This window comes from Mustela putorius, unplaced genomic scaffold, assembly GCF_011764305.1.
Source record: "Mustela putorius furo isolate JIRA1106 unplaced genomic scaffold, ASM1176430v1.1 tig00003859_pilon_pilon_pilon, whole genome shotgun sequence".
In the NCBI taxonomy this organism is placed as follows: domain Eukaryota; kingdom Metazoa; phylum Chordata; class Mammalia; order Carnivora; family Mustelidae; genus Mustela; species Mustela putorius.
In genome coordinates, this window is record NW_025422011.1 from 10,898,598 (window position 1) to 10,920,071 (window position 21,474).

The 21,474-nt window shown below is 48.0% G+C and overlaps 1 protein-coding gene across 3 annotated transcripts in view; it reads right to left on the reverse strand.

Annotated features, from left to right (window-relative positions):
- Positions 1–771: 771 nt before the first annotated feature.
- Positions 772–21,474, reverse strand: part of EHF (ETS homologous factor) — a 38,414-nt gene continuing 17,711 nt past the window's right edge. For 2 of the 3 annotated variants that reach the window (XM_004755971.3, XM_004755972.3), the window contains 8 exons: positions 17,993–18,092; positions 14,056–14,301; positions 11,503–11,565; positions 8,757–8,825; positions 8,568–8,636; positions 3,388–3,453; positions 1,749–1,944; positions 772–1,660 (listed from right to left, as the gene is read on the reverse strand). In XM_004755971.3, coding sequence (XP_004756028.1) covers positions 1,561–1,660; positions 1,749–1,944; positions 3,388–3,453; positions 8,568–8,636; positions 8,757–8,825; positions 11,503–11,565; positions 14,056–14,301; positions 17,993–18,089 — 906 coding nt within the window. In that variant the 5' untranslated portion in view covers positions 18,090–18,092 and the 3' untranslated portion in view covers positions 772–1,560. Of the gene's footprint in view, positions 1,661–1,748; positions 1,945–3,387; positions 3,454–8,567; positions 8,637–8,756; positions 8,826–11,502; positions 11,566–14,055; positions 14,302–17,992; positions 18,093–21,474 lie in introns of those variants that run through there. The other variant, XM_013057983.2, reaches the window with a different exon arrangement.

Sequence of the window (21,474 nt, forward strand, 5' to 3'; positions counted from 1 at the left end):
TGACCATAGCCCCTGAACTGAGCATTCTGTTTCTCTTCCATCTACCTTTCTTTTTTCTGTCTTTTTAAAAAAAAAAAAAAAAATCCTCTGGACACAAATCTAGGCAACACACCATTCACTTTGGGATGAGTCCAGATAAGACAGGAAAGAAATTATCCAAAAGAACAAAGATTTTCCCTGGACCGATCTCTCTCTCTCTCTCTCTCTCCCCCTCTCATTCTTCTCTCAGCATTTCCTTTTGCAATGTAATTTTTACTCTGCTTTGTCATTCTAGTGAAATGTCTTCTATTATAATTCTTGGTACATAATTCTGTTTAACTTCTCTGACTTTGGTTCTCATCTGGGATTCTGAAAATCCCCTCTAGATTCCCCATTTCTACCATTCCCATTGTCCCTAATATTTTAAAACGTAAAAATTGATGGACTTTGACGTCTTACTTTTACTTCACTCTGGGAGCTGAAAGATCTACACATATGTTTGTTCTGAGAGTAAATCGCCATCTTTGTCTCGGCGGGCTGCCTCAGTGGTTCTCAATCAGGGACAATTTTGCCCTTTTTCAAGGGAAATGTGGCAACGTCTGAAGATGTCACAACTTTGGGGAAGGGAGGACAACTGGCATCCAGTGGGTAAAGATCACGGATCCCGCTAAACAACCTACAAGCACAAGACAGCCAAATAATGCACAAAAAAGAATCACTCAGCCAAAAACATCCACATTTTGTTCATCGAGAATCGATGGGCTGTGAATACAAGAGCAAACTCATCACCACTTCCTTTTTCCCATTTATTTTCAAACAATTGGGATTGAAAACAACCAAGGCTAAACTCTCTCTTAAATACCTAGAAATGAGCAGAGACAGCATTTGAAGTTTTTTTCCCCCAGTCATCGATGAGAGAGGGAGAGAGACAGCCTTGGCGTCAGGTAAATCATTCTTGAATGAGTAGAAAGCCTTCACCATTATTCTGCTGATTTAAGCACAGCAAGTCATGTGATTATGAAGTGATTATAGTCCATTTGGATTTTGGAAGTCTTCATGCTCCCCTCACTGGCTCCAAAAGGTCAGGTTAAACTTCCCAGCATCCTTGGGTTCATCCTGTCAATCTGAGACCTTGGAGTTCACCTTAGTGACCTCTCCCGCCTCTCCCGATGAGGCCACGTGGATGCTTACACGCAGAGGACATGTCACCTTTTCCTAATATAAAAACATTTAATGCCCTCTAATTTTTTTCTCTTTCTTTTAGCAAGAAGCACAAGGCTACAAATCCTGCCCTTCTTGCCATGGAAAGGAACTTCACAATAGAGGCAAAAACAAATCACGACCACATACAGCATCATATTTCACAGAAAACTGTGTACGTTTGTCCCCCATATAGGACATACTTCAAAGTAACAATTTTATCAACTGTAGTGTTCCTTCTTCCCATTAGAAGTAGATGGTTTTCCCCCTCAAGGTACATAAATATCAGAGAAAAGTAGTCTTTGAAATACTTATGTCCAGGAGCTCTTTGCTGGCTATCATTTGGGGGAATGTTTGGGTTCGTGCTCAGTGTTGGCAGGTTCAGTTTTCATTTTCTCGCCATCCACGTGCATTCTTCCCAAATTTGTATACGAGTCTTCTTCCATCTACACGTTCCAGAATTTCTCTTTTGTAGTAATATCTGTAACAAAGGACATCACATAAGGTGGCCATCAACAAAGACCACCAGGGGAAACAAGCGGTGATGGTCAGGGCTGGAAACACCTCACCTCATCGCTCGGCTGAGTTTTTCATAGGTCATGCTGCTGTTGTTTTTCTTTTTGCCCCATAGCTGAGCCACAGCCTCTGATTTCAAGAACCTGAAGATGCCCTCAGACCGGTCTTCCCACTTGATTAACCCTGGGTTCTTGTCTGGGTTCAGGAGGATGTCACGGATGAATTCCCATAAGTGGGTCCCTCGTGGATCTGAGGACAAGTTGAAAAAGGAATTTATAAAGGGCCTAAGTCACAGCAAAGAAGGAGGAGAGGAAGCATAGAGTTGCCACATCTTCTATCAAGGAGAAGAGTCTCAAATTTCCCCTATCCACTGGCACAGTCAGATCACAGAATCACCAAATATTATATCTTTTAAAAGGGCATTTGAGAACAAACTGGCACAATTGTTTAGTTTATACATCAAGAAACGGAGACACAGGGGTGCCTGGGTGGCTCAGTGGGTTAAAGCCTCTGCCTTCGGCTCAGGTCATGATCCCAGGGTCCTGGGATCGAGCCCCGCATAGGCTCTCTGCTCAGCGGGGAGCCTGTTTTCTCCCACCCCCGCCTACTTGTGATCTCTGTCTGTCAAATAAATAAATAAAATCTTTAAAAAAAAAAAGAAAAAGAAAAAGAAAAGTAAAAGAAACGGAGACACAGAGAATTCAAGTGACTTAACCAAGATCACCCAATTAGCTAGTGGCAAATCTAAGACAAAGGAATAGATCTTAGACCTCCTATGCCAGGGGAGTCTCTTTTAATTACTAGAGGATTCCTTGCTCAGGATTCCTTGCGCTCTGTCCTTTCCCAGAAGAGCAAACTTCAACCACTTTCATTTAGAACCTCACCCCAGGTAAAGCACTCTCACCCAGCAACTATGGTTCAGTCCAATGCACATCAACAGGGCTCTAGAACTCGAGCTCCTAGATTATACTGGGACAGGGTCTGGTAGGAGTTGAGGGGGCCAATTTGACAATGAAGCAGCTACTACAGTAAGATTAGCAACCAAATCCTACTTGACCCCCATAAGACCTGCCCTACACAACCCCTCCCTGCCATTTACTGTGCTGTGTTCTTTCAATTCTCGGGAATGACATGGAGTAACAAATAGTTAACAATGTCCAATTGATTTCTTTCTGAGCCCTCCCCTTCATGGCTCTGACAGCTCCTATATTTTCTTAAGGTTTTATTATCAAGGGAATGACGACTTCCCAAGAACACTGTTGACTATTATTAAGAGTAAACAGTCCTTTCTTGGATCAATCACTCAACAAAGGTAGGAAGCCAACAGTCAACAAAAGAGAAAAAGAATACATCTCCATTGTTTCTGCTCATTTTCTCTTCCCATCCACTTTTCTGGAGAGAGTGAAATGGCTAGCCTCGTGCCTGCAAGCAGTTCTCACTCACTGGGTGTCTCAGTTTGCGAACAAAAAGAACAGCACAGGGAGAAAATATCCAGGGGATCTCCACTTCGAGAAACTATAGAGAGACTCACCGTGCCAGCAAGGGGTGCTCCCACTGACTCACCCTAAACAGGCTGAGATAAATAAGAGGAGGGGACAGGCAGAGGCAGTATTTGCATAAAAACTAGAGGCCTCCAGTTACACCCACCCTGAAGGGAATGGGCAACCGCCACCTGAAAGCCAGCCGACTTACTGTGCTTTTTGGTGTGGGACTTTGAAGAGTGGTCTTGCTCCTTTTTCATCATCTCAGGTGACTCTGCTGAAAGGAACAGTGAGAGCTGCTTAATTTACCTGTCACCTACAGTCATCCATGCCACTCATTCATCCAGTCATTTAATTGATATTTATTGAGCACCTACTACATGCCCGGCACTGTTTGCGTGTGTGGTATATGAGCAGAACAAAACAGATGATATGTACTATGAAGAAAAATCTTGCAGGGTAAGAAATGGGGATAGGAGTGTGAACGTGGAAATAATCTGCCATTAAATATAAGGCAGTCACAGAAGACATCTCAGAGAAGGGGACCAGAAGATGTGAGGGAGAAAGCCAGCCATGCAGAGAGCTTGCAGAAGAACTGCCAATGAATAAGAACAGTAAATGCAAAGGCCCTGAGGTCAGTATGTGTTTGGTACATTCAGAGAATAGAAGGATGCCAACGTGACAGTAAACAAGGGGCAGAGGTTGAGATCAGTAAGGCTTTGTGGGACTCTTTTTGGATTTTAGCTTTTATTCTGAGAGAGCGAGGAAGCCACTGAAGGATATAGAACATTGAAAGAAGTATGTGTGTGTGTTTTTACATAATACAAAATGTAAACACTTATAACAAAGAAAAATGGCTTTTAAGCCAGAGGAGTGCCCTTTTTTGGCATGCAAAGTTATATTTTAATCAGTCTGACAAAGGGGCCATTGACTGGTCTGTACTCAGTACAGAGGGCCACCAGTGGACTATGGAAACACAGATTAGTTAACAAATGACTCATTATGGTAACCCTTGTGAATATCACCAAAGACACAATGACAGAGGCAGATCTGGTGAAATAAAACTTCTTAAAAAGAAAAATAAGTGGTCTGGCGATGACTGTGCACACGTGTGTGTGTGTGTGTGTGTGTGTTTACGTGTGTGTTTGTGTGTGTGTGTGTGTGTGAGTGGGCACTTCAGGCGTCAGGAAGACCAGGGCATAGTTTACCAAAAAATCTCTCAATCAGTAACCCAGCAATCTGAATACAGAGCAGTCCCTAAATGCAAGCCAATCCTGTTAAGCAACCGGGCCAGTAAAATGCATCTCCCAGTGCATAGTACATCAGCGCTTCCTAAGCTAGGGTTCACTGATTCCCATGTGGCCTTCCAGGGCATTATGAACTGACTGAAACTGCATGTAGATGGAGAGGACCCATGGCATTCACTTCATTGTCAAGAGTGGCTGATGATTCGAAAAAGTTAGAATAACCATTAGGTCCTACTATGACGGTTAAGAAGAAGAGCTACTATTTACTGAGCCCTTACTATGTGCCACCACTGTGCTAGGCTTGGTACAAGAATAACCTAGTCACCTCACTCAGTAGGCTTCTGAGGTGGGGACTATTACGAACCAAAGATCTGACACAGAGAGGTCAGGTGACTTGTCTAAAGTCACACAGCCTGAAAGTGGCGCCACGATGTGAAGACACATGATTCAAATCCAGAGGCTTTGGTCACAAACACCATTTGGAACCAGTCCCAGAGACGATGGCACCTAAGAGATTTCACAGAAGTCTTTCCTGCCGAGAATCAGGCTCAGTTCTCTAATGCCCGAGTTCGTGGGAAAAAGTAATTCCAGCTCAGTGATTCTGGATTCCCCAGCATGCATGGACACATCCTCACATACAGTCACCTATAGGAGCACCCGGCTCATCACGGCTCAGCATTCCCGGCTGTTTCTCCGTGAGCCGTGGTAGGAGGAGGACAGGGATGTCATAAGCTCTGGTCAGCTGAGAAACCTCTTCTTCAGGCGGAGGATCTCTCCCCCCGCACTGTCAGCAGATGGGCCTGCACCTGACTTGGGTTTCTCTGAAATCTGGAAGGGCAAATTCGCAGGAAAGGCAAGGAGACTCCGCTCTCCCGCCCTGTAGGTTTCAGGGTGAGATTGCGACATCCCGTCAGGATGTGACAATATTGCGACAGGTCTGGCACTCACCCCGGTTTCCAAGTGATACATCACTCTGACAGGGCCGCGTTGTTCTGCAGACAAAGGGTGGCATTTACCCAGGAGGCCACAAGCAAAGTTCATTTTCCAGAGGCATCCAGAAGGGATACAGGGCCATTACTTCAGAGCCAAGGTTGAATTCAGGAAAACTCAAGGGTTTTCAGCAGATTGGCTTCCATCACTGTTCAGGTGTTTCAAGCTGGTATAGAATCAGTTACTTTGGGGGCTCAGGCACCTTTGTGACTAAGACGGAAATCGTGGGCCCTCTCCCCAGAAAAACGCACGTATGTGTATCCTCGTGAGAATCTGTAAGCAACTTCAGGGATCTAGGCTTTCTCAACGAGTCCATGGACTCCAGACTTAAAGACCCCAGACCAGACAGACCATGAGGGAATGTTCTCTGTGAGATGCCAGCCATTTACCCAGAATGGACCTCCATCCAGCTTCAAGAAAAACCAAAGACAGAAAACAAAATAAATCCCCCAATAAAAATGTTTCCATCATCACATGGAGGAATATGCAGCCAAAGGCAAAAGAAACTCAGATTTCTTCCAGCCTCCTCTTCCCGTCCCCAGTGTGTGTGGGCAAGCTGTGGGATCACCGACCTGCCTTGGCACTGAAGTCTTTTGATCTGAAACCTCCCCTTAATACGATGGCCTCTCCCCCTGTGTCTTCCCCTCACCCTAAAATAAAAGCCAAAAGCTTTGAAGTTAGCCGTGTGGTTAAGTGATTCACTCCTGTAAAATAATGGCTTGCTCTGGGGAAGTCGTCCGGCCCGGCTTTCTCTCGCTCTGCTCCCAGGCACCTGAGGCCGAGGTCCAGTCTGGGCAAGGGGAGCATCAAGCCACGGGTGTGTGACGCAAGTGCCAGGGCATGACTTCAGCTATGCCGCTTTGCAAGAAGCGAAGATTAGAAGCATTTGCATGTGATTCAGCTGTGAGCCATTTCTTTACGGGATATACAAATGTCAGTGTTATAAGAGACCATGACACCCTAGCTCTAGGCTCAACAAGTCAGTGAATAAACACATCAAGCCCGAGTTGGCGTGATTGGCTCGAGGACTATCGGGCAGATCAGGAACATGGGCAGCGGCCATTTTGTGAAATGGGCAGATGACAGAGAAATCAAAACAAAGCCCGCTTCCCCACCTGCGTTTATCACAGAGGGCATCAGTTTATGCCGAGCCTCGCCTGCTTGGCTTGTAACTTGCTTTAGAGCATAGCAAGATGTTTAACTGCACCCGATTTCATGGGAACTTGAAATCTACAGACTCTGACAAATGACAAAGGTCCTTTTTTTAGGCAAGGTGGTGTTCTGGTCCCCTCCAGTAGAGATTAAACCTTTCCGAAAGGAATGGACCCCCAGGCAAGGCTGTAATTAACTAGCTTTCTGGAGGACCCAGGGCTAGTTAATTACTCCAAAGAAGCTGCCAGCCCCAGACGCTGAGTTGACTCTATAAGGAATAATTCCAGTAGAGGTCCCCGGTTTCTTTACCATGTTACAATCCAAGGATAGGAATGGGCGGCAAGGGAATCCAGGGTCAAGGGACATAAAGGAGTGCTGATCTGCAAAGCCCGTTTTAAGGATTATGTAAAAATGGAATCAGGGGACAGTGAATTCCCTATTCCTGCAGATATGAAAACAGAATGGTCCGGTGTGGACTGTGAAATTCTAGAGGGTTAAGTCAGGACACAGAAGAGAGAAGGGCGGCCAGGCAGAGAGGGCAGGAGGGTTGTGACTATGGCTTTTCTGTTTTCCAGGCACCTCAGGACCCAACAGGCCCCGAGGCTCAGGAAGTGGTTGGTGCAAGTTTATTCTAAAGCTGCAATTTTTTGCCATAAGCCAGAGACAGAACGGGAAGGACACAGGAGGTGCCACCTGACGAGGTGGGAGAGGAAGTCAGTGTGTGACCTGGTGGTTTCCTTGGTTCTGAAACCCTTGGTCTTGACTGGGTGACAATGATTGTTGCAGAAATTCCACCCCGTCCCCGATCGGCTCAGTTCCCCCAGAACAGCAGACCCACCTAGAGCCTTCCCAGTATCTGATCTGTTTCCAAAGTGGAACAAATACTAAGAGTGACACCTAACACGGTACCCACTGGGGGAAGTCGAAAAACGAATTGTCCCTCATTCTTAACCTCAATTCTAGAACCACTGACATTGGTTCCCATCCCTGTTTCATTCAAAACCTCAAAACCTCATGATTTCATTTCTTAAAAACATACTGAACAAAAGCAAAAACAAGGGAAGTTTTCCAGGGAGGAGAGGCAGTGTGATTCCATGTTCCTTCACAAGCATGCGTTTAAATCCTGATTCTGAAGATGCCCCACCTTCAATTCCAGGAAAACAGCAATTGACCCATGACAAGTCTAAGCTCCAAATCTCATAGACCCAAGCGGTTTTACAAGTTCGCACCCAGGTCAAGGGACACGAGAAAACCCTCTGTTCACCTCCCCTGTGCGCTCATGCTCACAGGGCATGTGCCAATGGGCTTCTTTGTAAGGGGAGGGGGGATTGTCATCTGAAAGTCCCTCTCCGAACTCCCGAGGGACCAACCGTCTCAGAGGAACCTTGACTGGGAGTCACGGATAGCCCCCACTGGCATCCATTTTTAACCAAGCACAACTATCGCCACAGTAATTCATAAAGCACAGGGGTTCTGACTAATCAGAGTCTTAATGAACCATCAGGGTTCAGGCTTAAAGGCTGATCTGTGATAGACAGGGTTCTAGAAATTTCCAACAGCTACCCCACTACCCAGAGATCATCCCTTCAGGTTCTCTGACCTTTGAAGGCCACTTTTAGGTTTTCTTTCTCTGAAGTCAGACTAGTTTGTTGAAGATTCAATACAGCCTTCTTCCCCCATACATAGACCCAAGTCCGAACACTTTTATCAGATAATTCCCTAAGAGCAAGCTTTTGCTGAAAGGATTTTTTGTTGTCACAAGAGAGTGACTTGATTTCACAGGGGACAAACACTTTTTCTAGAGGCTTCCTTGCTGGTCATTTTCAATGTACAGATATTGGCTCAAAAACAGACCTTTTAAAAATAGTAACTCCATTCCCTTCCCAGTGTTTTAACGAGAAAGACTCCAGCAAAGTGGAAACATAGGGTATTATGATTCTCATTAGTTTTCAGTAAGCACTTGCACGAGGCACCCTCAGCCTCTGATGTCAGGACAGCTTACCGACAGGAAGGTGACCCGTGCTCGTCATGGAGATCTGGGCCCGACAAAACGTCTTGCTGTCCAACAAATCTGTAGCAATGAAATGACAAACGACATTAAGAGCCCCCTCCTTAGAATGTAATTCTGTGGCTATTAGAAAACAGAATAAAAAGAATGTCAAAGGCCCTTATGTGTTGGGGAGTTAGTTACCTACTGTGCTACCATAGTTGGTGTCATATAAAAAGTTTTCTTCTTTCCAGGTGTTCATGATGGAAGGGTCTACAAAAGACAGAAAATGGGAATGGTCAGTCATCATATTTTCCTAGGTGATGAGTTTGCCTTTTCTAACTCACTGCTCATCAGAGAGGAGCTGGACCTTGTGGGTGGTCCTCTGAGAGGCAGGAGAACGTTCTGCTTCTACCACATATTATTTTATAAGAATCTTAACTCATTTTTCTCCCAGTGTCCAACGGGAGATGGGCTTTGTTTTGGCCCCAACTGTGTGTTCTACACCTATGCCTCTTTAGAAAGGTGAAGGGAACACTATAGTGAGACCCTGTCCTAGGTCCATGCTTTGGCTTCCTGGGGATCTTCCCAGCATGCACACAGCAGGCAGTGGGCTCTGGAGCCTGGCCTCGTCCTGCCTGCTATTGTATAATCACCGGAATATTCTTACAGTAGAAAAAGAAATTATTATGGTCAAATAATTCTTAATTAATGATCATCGTTTCCTAGAAATATCTTCCTGGGAGAACTAATGTTTCTCTCAGGAAAGTCTAGTCAGTCTTGATCATGGTGTTTTCATGACTGAAATTCTGGAAGCTCTCCCTCCAGTGGGGTGACACCTCCCTTCCTTCAGCATTTCTCCAATTAACTCAAGCGATGACATAAAATTCTCAAAACAAAACAAAGGAGAAGGCAAAGAGAGTGTTACCAAATCAAGCAGACAACTTTTAAGAGGGAAGCCCCATTGCCTCATCTCTGAAAAAGAAGAGCGCTCCCTCTCCCCCCACCACACCCCTGCAGAGGGCTGGGGAAGCATGTCTGACCCTTTGGATTTTGGATTCCAAGGAAACTCCCGTCCACCTACCCCAAATGAAGCCCAGCTCCTACACAACCCCCACGTCTGGGCTGATCTCCAACAGGAGCATATTCTTTCCTGGCCAAAAGCTGTGAGACCGGGCAGGCATTCTCACCTCGTCCCCACCAGGAACTTCCTGCTTTCCCCCCTTCACAGACGGAGGCTGCCCTCAGCTCCCCTCCTGTCTGCCTTCTGAATTTCAGGGTCAGGGTGGTAAGCCACTGGCCGAGTTTCATTTTGTTTTTATAGCATAAATAATATAAAGCCTGACTCACCGGCTAAGTCCTCCTGTTTACGACATAGGGATTTAGCTGGTATTTTAACTAATAGCTACGTGTTTGGGCACCCCAAGCCCAATCTCTTGGGGCTACACCCTCTCTCCTCGTTGGGTCACCTCGTACACCTGTTGTTGTCTCTGAAAACAAACTGAACCAAAAAGGTTTGGGGGGTGTTGGCCCCTCTAAGAGCCTCTTCTCCCCTCCTCCTAGGGTGGACCTTCTTCTCCACCCCTTGGCTCAGCTTTTCTGAACTGGCAACACGAGAATGTCTGGATGGTCAAGGAGGAATTACCGAGTTATTTGGGCCCTCTCCAACACCAGCAGGCTCCTCCAGTGGGGCTATCTGTCAGGTCCCGGTGGGAATGGGGGTGGAGCCCCAGCCTCTGGGCCAAATCCTGTATCTGCCTCTAGGGCAGTCAGACCCAGAAACACAAGCCATCCAGGGAACCCAACCCCTGGCTTCTGTGGTGGGTGGGGGTTGGGGGTTGTGCAGGGCGGGGTGGGGGGCAAGGCCAGGAAGACCTAATGAACATGCTTAACAGCTGTTGTTTTTTCTTTAATAATGGTGACTAGCCCCTCATAAAAGAGTAAATAACTGCATGGGGCCAATTTCAGCCCCTAGCAACTCTCAAACCACCCCGGGTCAAATTCTGTCCATGGTGACCTGCATGCATGCCTCAAGGAGGCCTGTGGCGACCTCGGCCATCCGACATGGCTCCCAGTCTCACTGCTGTGGATGTGGGGAGCGACTCTGGGGCAGCGGTGGTCTTATCACAGCCAGGGGACCCTGGGGGACTTAACAGAGCTCTCCCCAGACTGAGAGGTCATAGGTCAAAGGTCAACATGCAAGGATCTCTGATGGATGCAAGGCGAGGCCCTCGGGCGCATTTCTCCAGGCAGTACTGCCTGCCCCTCCCCCTCACAACCACCACCACAAGTCCAACAGGTCTCCAGGAGAAAGATTTGGGACAGAGAAAGGAGGACAGGTTGGACCGGGAAAGGAGAACAAAAAATAAACGTAGATCCTATGAGACCGCAGACCCTACTCGGAGTCCAGAATAGTGTCATTTGTCTAAAAGTGCACCTGAGGTAGGAATGGGTTCCGCAGCTGCTTTTGGATGTCCCCCAGACCCTCCAGAAGCTATAGAATCTGCAACAGCGAATCTGTAGTTTCCTCCTTTTTGGGAAATGCACTCCCCCCAAAGGACGAGCGGGGAGGAGACGCTGGACTTTTCTTGCCCCTGGTTTCTCTAACTTGGCCCAGCCCAGGACCCTGACTCGCTCCGTGTGCGAAGGAGGCCCTCCCAAACCCTGCATTTTCCCCAGCTCTTGGACTCCAGCCTGGAGGATGCCTTAACCAGCAGCGGGAGGTGTGGACGGAGGTGTGGACAGCTTCAGCCTAGATAGGAAATAGTTGGCAGTCCCTGGTCCCCAAGGCAAGGAACAAGACTCACAGTAGGGTGGCCCATTGGAGAGAGCCAAGGAGGAAGCACCCCTTGGCTTCCTGCCAGAGCACGAGACTCGCCCTGCTCCCACTTTCTCCTGATGCCCTCCCAGCTGTCCTCCCCAGGCTTGGCCTCCCAAGTTGCCTACTCACCACTTTGTTCTGTCTTGACGATGACATTGTGTGTGGACTGGAACAGGTCACTGCTGCACTGGCCTGTGGAGGACAGATGGGGAAAGTCAGAGCCGGACCATATGAAGCCAGAACTAAAACCAGCTGCAAAAGATCCAACAAAGACAAAGCTAGCCTTTTGGAAGGGTTTCTGCCAGTCCTGCCGCCTATCCACCTCTGTGTGCTTAGGTCAGCGGGCTTCCCTCTCAGCGTTTATAAACTGGAGCCTGGAGTCCCTGGCCCCGAAAAGCAGGAACTAGGGCATCTACATCCGATGCAATTATTTGACCTTGTCGAGGGAAGCTATCCCAGGATGGTGGAAATAGAACTTAAGAAGTCAGAAGGCCAGTTTTCCCACTGATAGTCACAGGCACTTGGCCTTTGTGGTTCTTGGTTAGCTCGTCTGGAAAAGGAGGGGATTAAACCAGATAAAGGCAGTAAAGGCCTCCAAGGTGCTTTCTCCTACTAACATAGGATACAGGAAGAGAGCAAAAATCCAGGAAGAATCATTTTCACCAGCTTGATTCTTCTTCGATCTTAAATGTAATCAAACCCATTTTGATTAGATCCAGTCTATGAGATATATCTGGATAAATGAAGCAATACTCCTCTTTTATGCCTTGCAACTATATATATATATATATATATATATATATATCCATATATATTTATATATTAAATATAAAAGCATATATACATTACACATGTGAATGAGTTTAGCATATTTTTTCCTCCCCAGCCAGATATTTTTACAAATATCTCAGGAGCAGAGTCATAACTTTAACCTTTCTGACCTTCACGTTTCCCATCTGTAAAATGGGTACAATGTTTATTTTTCATAAGGTCATTAAATGAATCAATTCACTTAAAGTGTCCAGTATTAACACTCAATGAATATAAGCTAAAAGAATGTCTGCAAAAAGGCAAACAATGAAACAAAGGAGAGAAATCTGGTCATTAGACACTCAGAGGCACCGACAGCATGAAGTGGGGACAAAGAAGTTATGGAAGGGCAGAGAGGGAAGGTCAAAGATGGCCACCACCCTTTTGCTCTCTGCCTCCTAAGCCTCTGCCCCTGGCTTCAATCAGGGCTTTGAAGGAGTGGATCTAATTGAAGGTAAGGAGGTAAGTATATTTACATCTTCAAGTGTAAGTCTGCTCCTTCTGAAGACTCCTGGGGGTTATTTATAGAGCCTTGTTTGGTTTGGTTCTAGTAAAAGAAAAATGAGCAACCATCTCTGTGAGGTGGACGGGAAGAAGGGAGTGCCGGGGAGCTGAATGAGGTCATCCAAAATGGCCGCCCCAGCTGCCAGCTTCACGGCCAGACCCTGGGTCCTTCTTAGTGTTGATGCAGCTATCAGGGTCCGAATCTGGTTCATAGCCCTGGACCTCACGCTTCCCAAAGTTCCAGCTACCTGCCCAAACGTAGGTTCTGCTCAGACGTGCCTGTTCTGATATGGACAGACCAGCGCACTACTCCTGTATAATATTACTGTCTTCCAAGATGCTCAAAGCACCCAGAAGAACTTACTTTTTTTTTTTTTTTTACTAGCATTGTCAGGAGAACCTTATGTCAGTGTCAAAGACATTCTGCAAGACTGGTTGTTTGCCCTGTCGTGTCTTAGAAGCCAGGATAAACGTGTGTGAAGAAACTACCGCAGACGAACAGCGTTTGAGGCACTAGGCTGCCTCTGCTCTAGGTGCGGCCTCCAGAGAGACACATAGGGGGCTCTAGGGCAGCACTAACTCCAGAAATCTGCAGAAATGACCCACACGTGTCAAGACCACTGGTTCTAACCTTTTCCTTCCCTCTCTTCTCTCTCTCTTCTTGAGTTCTGGACTCTTTAAGAATCTGCTGAAATATTGAGAGCCTTCTCTTCCCCAAAACAAACACAGACCTAATTAATCCTCCATCACTTCTTACCACATGTAAGTCCCATCTTAAGAACCTTGGTCTAGAAGTTTAAAGAAAAGAAAAAGCACCCATGATGATCTCAACAAGCAAGTGACTGGAAACTAGGCTATCCAAACCTGTTTGTAGAGGTGGGGCAGGGGGCAGAAGAAGAAAAGGTTTTCTTTTTTTAAAAGATTTTATTTATTTATTTGACAGAGAGAGATCACAAGTAGGCAGAGAGGCAGGCAGAGAGAGACGGGCAAGCTGAGCAGAGAGCCCAATTCGGGGTTCGATCCCAGGACCCCGAGACCATGATCTGAGATTGTGACCTGAGACCGTGACCTGAGCCAAAGGCAGAGGCTTAACACACTGAACCACCCAGGAGCCCGAAGAAAAGGTTTTCTGAGAGCAAGTGTTCTGTGAATGCCCAACTAGCCTTGTCTCCTTAAAAATTAACCAGAAGGAGAAATGCAATGACCTTGAGTTCCTGTGGGCTTGGACACCTGGAACCTCAGATTGCACCTGTTCTCTCGCCTTCTCTCTCCTTCCCTCCCTCAGGAGACAGTGATTTGGAGGTGAGACACACACACCCCCACCCCAGCCCTGGATGTCTAGTGGGGTAAAGAGAGGTAATCACCCACCATTCCACTTGAGGTGCTGCAGGTTGCCGTAAAGAAGCTGACCCGCAGCCCCCGCTGCCCGCGTGAACTCCTGCAGGCTCATGCTGCACAGGTGCTCGCCGTTGACATCGAACTCCTGGAAAGGGATGCAGGTGGCGTCCAGCTGGTTGGTGTCCAGGAGGTGCTGGAGCCACTCCCACACCTGGTACTTGGTCCAGTACTGAGGATGGATTTCATGCCACTGGCCTCCGAAAAACCCGCTGGCAACTGTAAAACAGGGGGCGGTCCCGTGAGTGACCCGTGGTTCTTCCGGGACATAATCTCGGACATAGGGAGGCACTGCTCGGCTGCCAAGTGTGGGCACAATGGCAGTGGGGGCGTTGGAGCATGAGACGGGCTCTCGAGAGGAGGCTGTCTGGAATGTGCCTCCCTGACTCTTCCCGCCCTCCCTAGCAGAGTACTTAGCCCTGGACGCTTCAGGAGGACACAAACCTGAAATGCCCCGAGATTAGGAGCACATCCCACAAAGTACAGAGAAGGCTAACACATTGTTATAGTTTCACCAACCTATTACCTATCATCCACACCCACACAGTTCCCTTCCTCTCTTTTCTCACTCCCATTTTTAACTCGTACACACACACACACTCATAACCCCAAATTCAGACCATTTTCAACCAAAACCGAGGCCTGAGAGTAAGATTCTTTTTCTCCATGATGCCTTTGCTCCTCCCCAGAGTGGTCCTGCTTCGCCGCCAGCTAACTGTGCTGATCTACCCCAGCCCCACATGGGCTATTACAGCCGCTGTGATGTCACTTCCCTACTCTGCTGCCTTCAGGAGCTTCCCGTTACTCACTGAAATTAGGCAAAAAATGGCCAAGCCAGCCATTGAGGCTCTTCCGTAATTCTCCTCCAAGTGACCCATCACTTCTGCCCTTTTTCTCTGGTTCTTTCAGCCTGGTTTATATTCTGCCAGTCATTCCCTGTTGAATACTTACCCAGCTTGCAGAGTCTGGCCACCCCAAAAACTCATCACAGACCACCCCCCCCAAAAAATTATCATTCAGGGCTTGATGTCTCCTGATTCTCCAACAGATGTTCTTGGTATTTCTCCTAATGGCTTTTGTCATGTTCTGCTTTGCTTTACGCATCTCTAGGTTTTGGTTTATTCTCCTTTGTAAATTGTAAAGCCAAGGTCATGGACTCTGTCTTAGTCATCTTTGCCTCTCCTACAAAAACCACCTCAGAGACTATGCCATCATCATAGGTACTCTCTGTATATTTCTTGGTGGAATTTTTTGCCAAAGAAGAGATAATATAGAAGTATAGAAGAGTTCCAGATGCATTCACAACCTGATTAAATTAAATGCCAGTGAAGAAGTCAAGTTCGTCCAAGCTAATTGATATTGCTGAACTGGAGATGGGTTAAACTTCTGCATAAGGGACTTCCCCATGCTCCCTTCAGAGAACATCACAAAGTTAGCCCAAAGTGCTGGGAGAGGATGGAGAAGAGAGAGCCACCCTCTGGGCACATGGTAACGGACCTGAGATCTTACCGACCCCTTGAAAACAGAGGTCACAGGGAGGAACTCGCATCCAGGAATGAGGAGGGGCAGGGATGAGGGGAAGACACTACTGGAGCCCACTGAGCTGAAGTAGGGAACTGAACTGAAGGATAGACCAATAGCGGAAAACAGAGGGCAAGAAAACTGTCCCTACTTTTTTTTTCTTCAAAGGCACGTTAGATCAGTACTTCTCAAAGTCTAATGTGATTGTCAATCACCAGGGAATGTTGTTCCAATGCAGATTCAAATTCCATAGATCTGGGGTGAAGCCTGAGTTCCTAGCAAGCTTCCATACGAAGACGATGATGGTGATGATGACAATGAAGATGATGGCCCATGAATATGGTTTGAGTGCCAAGGAGCTAAAGAGCTCCAAAGGGCCATTCCCTGGCCCTCAGCACCCCCAGAGAGGCTGAAGGGGGAATGTGTCCAACCCAGTCCCACTTGTGCTCATCCCCTCTGAATCCATCCCCTGCTTGCAGACCTCAGGAGCACTAACAGCAGGAGATGGAGGTCATTTAGGGATGAAGATGAGTGCCATGGGTCACGCTTACCACTCGCAGTACATCTTCACTCCTCATACATCATGGCCAGACAAAAGCAGCCCTAAAACCCTCTTCCTGGGGCCTGGAAGGGAAGCCAGTTGTGGTGGGGAACAGGGGCAAGGAGCGGAACAATCCTTATAGAAATCCTACAGAAATATTCCCAAATACACAAACACACGGAACTCAGACTGAAGACTTCCATGTCCCTCCAATTTTGGGGTGTCTCACAAAAAGAGCTGTTTAAGGATGGGTTGTGGTTTTACGGCTCCCTGAGGCTTTGATCTTTTTTTCCAAAATAATTACATGACTGTGACAGTACAGCTCTGAGTCTGCCAACAAGAGACAATAACTCTCAACAACCCAACAATAAACTTCTCTATTTCCTCTTCCAACTTCACATGATCCGGACTAAAGGACAGTTCCCGATATCGTATCCTGTTAGAACCTGGGAGAACCAGAGGATTTTGTCTCAAATCGACCAGGGGATTCTTTTAGCTGCTGGGGGGCTCTTTACATTCCCTAAGTTTTAGGAGAAGCTGTGAAATGCCTCTGAGTTCAGCTCTTGTCTGTTGATCAACTTACCTCCCTCACCGCATCAATCATGATTGGGAGCTGGGCCTTCTTTGGGGCCTCTGGAAGTTAAAACATACAAGTGGAACCCAACTTCTACTCCCTGACAAGCACACTGCCCCAGCTTTCTCCAAAGCACGCAGGAGGAACGCTGCCATGATCCAGGGCCCAGACTGGGAACGCCAAAGGCTTTCCAGTCTGAAGAAACTTCCTACCCAATTGGGAACCCTCCTTTGAGAGCCTCACAAGGAAGCTGAGGCCTGCCACAGCAAAGTTCACTGCCCAGAAAGGACAGCAGTTTTGTGGCTAAGTGACCAAGTAAGGGAAGGTCCCTTGACCACACTTCCCAGCCCTGTTTGACTGGGGTTCTGCTGGAGAATACAACCCTTCCATTATCCTCCGCCTCCTGCTTTACAGACTCCGCTCAGCAGCAGGTCCTCTGCTTTCCTCAGGAGAAGCAGGAGCAGCAGGACCTCCTTCAAGGAGATCAACAGCACATATAGGGCAGGAGAGGGCCTGGAGCTCCTTAAACCCAGGGCAGCCTGAGGCACCGGAGTCTGCCTAGACCTAAGGCTTTCACGGCAGGGGGTGGGGCCAGATTGGGCAACATCTGAATTCTGCTCGCATCCACAGTAAGCCACGGCTTGATCCCCAAACCCTCTATTAAGCCCCAGAAGCAGGCCCTCCCTTTTCTGACCCAGGGCTCTGAATGAAAGCACTTAAGAGAGGCACATGGTCTCCTAACAAATCTCTCCCTTTACACAGGGAGGCCACTGGAAGATGAAGCAGAAAGGATAAAATGCTGACCCTGTCTTCCCTAAGTTCCATGCCTCTGCACAACACACACGCACGCAGGCGCACACGCACACATGAATGCAAACACGTACATACATGCACACATGTGCACACACATACACACCTTCCCCCCACACACACACCCCTTTCTCGATATCCTGTCTTGATATCCCAGCCAAACACTGTTAAAAACATCAACAGGTGGCCTTCCCTTCTGGCATATCTTCTAGCACCTTCTCTGCCAGGCTGCCTCGGATACTGGGAAGAAACGATGGAAAATCTCCAACGGGCTTCTGTCTGGAGCCCCAGCAGCCCTTGGGGACCTCCAGCATGATGTGTTCTCCATTTCCCTGCATCTCCACAACCCTGCTGAATAAAACCTGTATTTTTCAAACATGAAGTTGGGAAATGAAGCCTAATGAGAGCAGAGTGGGGGGAAGTCCCCGAGGGGAGTGACACTGACACCCATTAGGGCCCCTTACCATTGCACGTGGGGTAGCCGTCTGTCCAGGCTGGCTGCTGGTGGAGGAGGTTGTTGCTGGGGTTGAGATTCATCACACCACTTCCTTCCAGAATCATGATCTGTAAGGGGACCAAACAGGGCACTCAGTCAGGGCCTCCTGGACTAACGTCGTCTGAGAGCACAGATCATAGAGTTAACTCAGGAAGAAAAAAAAAAAAAAGAATTTGTCCTTCTATCCATTGCCTCCAAAGCGTGTTACCACAGCGCTTTCAGTAAAAGCAAAACTCCCCGGCAATTAAAAATTTCCAGGTTCAACTTTCATATGCATGAGGCAAGTTTTTACAGCCCCTTATTCATAAATGAATAATCTCTGATCAGGAATGAAGCAGAGGAAAAGGCAATAGCTGCTCGCAGGGCGAGTCTGGCCAGCAGCCACGGAGCTGGTTTTTGGGTTGGTTTTTTTTTTTTTTTTTTGGTTTTTTTTGTTTTTTTTCCTTTTTACAAAAGTGAAAATACCAAAGAGATTTTGTGTGAAGTGGAATTACAATCAATAAAAATCCAAGCCTGTAGCGGCCAACCCCGGGCACCTGTGCGGGAGCTCGGATCTGAAATCCGACGTTCACAAGTCCCCACAACAGAGCAGCCCTGCACTCAGACACGTGGACACTAAGATTCCTTAGTGCAGACAGCTGCCACGGCCCAGGGCCATGGCCATGGTCATGGCCACACCTCTGAGGACTTGAGTCCTGTGTCCCTAGAGCACCTCCAGTATTGGGCTCCATGATAACATCAGGGATCAGTCGGTTTCTCCGACAAGACACTGCCCCTGTCCTTCCTTCCTGGTGAAAATTCTGACAACTTTCTCTCTCCTTTTAGAGCCCTAGAAGAATACCAGAGGCTTCGAAGCCAAACTGGACGTGACTTTCTCATCTCATTTTTGCAGGAAAGGGCATGGAGGAAGAGCCTTTCTCACATGGGGCCGTTTGGATTTTTTTGAAATGACGTAAAAATGTTACACTTTAGAAACAGTCCCCTCTGTCCTCGGAGTGTATATTGTTCTCTTCCCTGAGGCCGGCCACCCTCGTCCTTTCAGACTCAAGCCCTAGAAATGTGTTCAATCACTCAAAAGAAGAGTTGCCTGTTTCCAGAAGGCGACCGAGCGTCCCTCAGGGCCTGTAAAGATAACCTGCTCTTTTTAAGCTGTTGGGGCAGGGAAAGGAGGGAACCTTACAGCAGCAGCTCATGGAAATCTTTCTGCCTGTTTTGGGGAAATCTTCATCCTTGGGTGTCACCAATGTCCCCAGGGTTGAAATTGATCAAACAGGGCAGTTCCAGCCCCCCAAAACCCTCCCTCTAACTTAGCTCTTACTTCTCTTGGTTCTATGTAGGGCTTCAGGGAGAGGAAGAGGGGTCTGGCAGAGGTATAAAAATTCATTCGTGTATTGATTTATTCAACAAATATTTACCCGCTTTACAACAGGCTGGGTACTGCTCCAGGGACCAGGGACAGAGCAGTGACTGGGAGTCAAGCTAGTCCAAACAGGACATTTGTGATGATTATTAACAGTGTCATGGTTGTTAGGCAAGTAATTAGGCCTGAATTGTGCCTAAGTAGCAGGTAGAGAAGGAAAGATAGGACCCCAGCAGACCACGGGCTGGGAAGAGGGCAGAGCCGGGTTCTGGGTGGTGGCATCATCTATGTGAGCTTCAAAGCTAGAAAGAGCTTCATTCCAAGCTCTACCCCTTACCAGATGCTTAGTACTAACCCAGACAAGTCACTACCCTCTTTGAACCTGTTTCCTCCCATGCAGACTGCAAGTCACCGTGCCTACTGTGTGCTTTGGCTGGATGGTTAAGTGGATCTCTATGCCTGGAGTGCTCAGCACGAAGTAAGGCACAGCTATATGGCCGGTGTGATGAGAAGGAGACTTGCTCCCCCTCTGGTAACTCAAACCAGAAACAATCACAGGCCTCAGTTTCCCCACACAAAAATGTAAAGAAGGTGACTACTTCGATTCTTCCGTGCCCGACCCAGGAGCCTCTTTTTCTCAATCCCGGAGAAGGGAGACCAACCCAAATCAAACCTTCCTCTCCTTTTTCCCATACAGCTTTCTAGAACACTTGCCCTCAGCTAAGCAATCCGATGGGGGAACTCCAGAGCAGAAGAAAACCTGCAGGTCCCCCAGAGAGGTGGCTGGGGGAGGGGAGGGGCATGGCCTGGTGTCCTGTTTGCTCAAGGCTGGGCTTGTTCCTTGCCAGCGTTTGTTCAACCACAAGCAGTAGAAAGGTTACTGTTTAACCCTGAAAGAGCTGAAGCTCGGAGCCCTGCCCATCTGTAGAGAGAAAGGACCGGCCTTTAGGTCTGGGCTTGGTGGGGGGGCAGGGGGAATCTTCCCTGAAACCCTTTCAGAAGGGTTTGCCTGCAGAGCTGTTTCCAAGTGGCCGTTCAGTGGGAGCAGGCCGGGCCCTGGGCCAAGCCCTAGCTACTCCTCAGCCAGTCCAGGGTTTCCATTCCCACCCACCCCGCCCCCACCCCCGCCCTCCACATCTAGAAGGCAGGCTGATATGAGCGCTAAGCACCCCAGCTTCGGATCTAGGGAGAGGTGGGCTTAGAGCCTACATCCCCCACTTGCCGTGCATGAGGTCAAGCCAGTCCCAAGCCTGTACAGCCCCCAAAAGTTTCCGATCCTCCCTCCCTTTCCCCAGCCATAAAATGAGAACAACCCCAGACTCAAAGCTGAGAGAATCAAACGAGGTCATGCGTGTGGAAAGCTTAGCAGGTTAGAACAAGGAATTCAATAAATGTCGCAGGACAGCACGGGCCACTTCTCCACTTGTGACCAAACGCCCACAAGCCCCTTCCCTTGGGGCAGGTGCTCTTTTCTCTCTGCCATCTCCTGAAGGCATCTGGAACTACTCTCAACCCACAGAGAAGCCTTTAGGGCCAGGAGGTCCCAGCAGCCCCAACACTGCCCCCCCCCCCCAAACAAGAGGCTGGCCTATGTGCAAGAGCACTGCTCCCTTCTGCTCCCCTCCCCCACCCCGTCCCCCTCCACGCCACCCCTCCCCCGCCCAGGGAAAGCAGCCAGCTCAGTGAAGGGCTCTTTTTTTTTTTTTTTTTTTTTTTTTTTACAGGGCACAGTAAATGGTTACTACTCATAAAAGAGTTTTATGTATCTTAACCCTTACTGAATCAGAGTTCACTTGAGCTCACCCAGGCTCCTGAGAAAAGCAGGTCAGCCGTCATGGCGCTGCCTGGCCACGGCCCTGGGGTGGGCCCAGAAGGCCCAGGGCTAGCATCCCTCCAGAGCCTCTCCCCAAGTCCTACTCCCTCTGAGGCCCAGTCCCTCAGGTGGAAAATGAGGACATTTGCCCCCCACCAACAGCCTCCCAAGCGTCTTGAGGAGATCAAATGAGATAATAGATAATAAATGTCCCTGGAGAATTGTAAAAAAGCATGATTATAACCAGCTCACCCACACTCCCATATACTAAAGTACA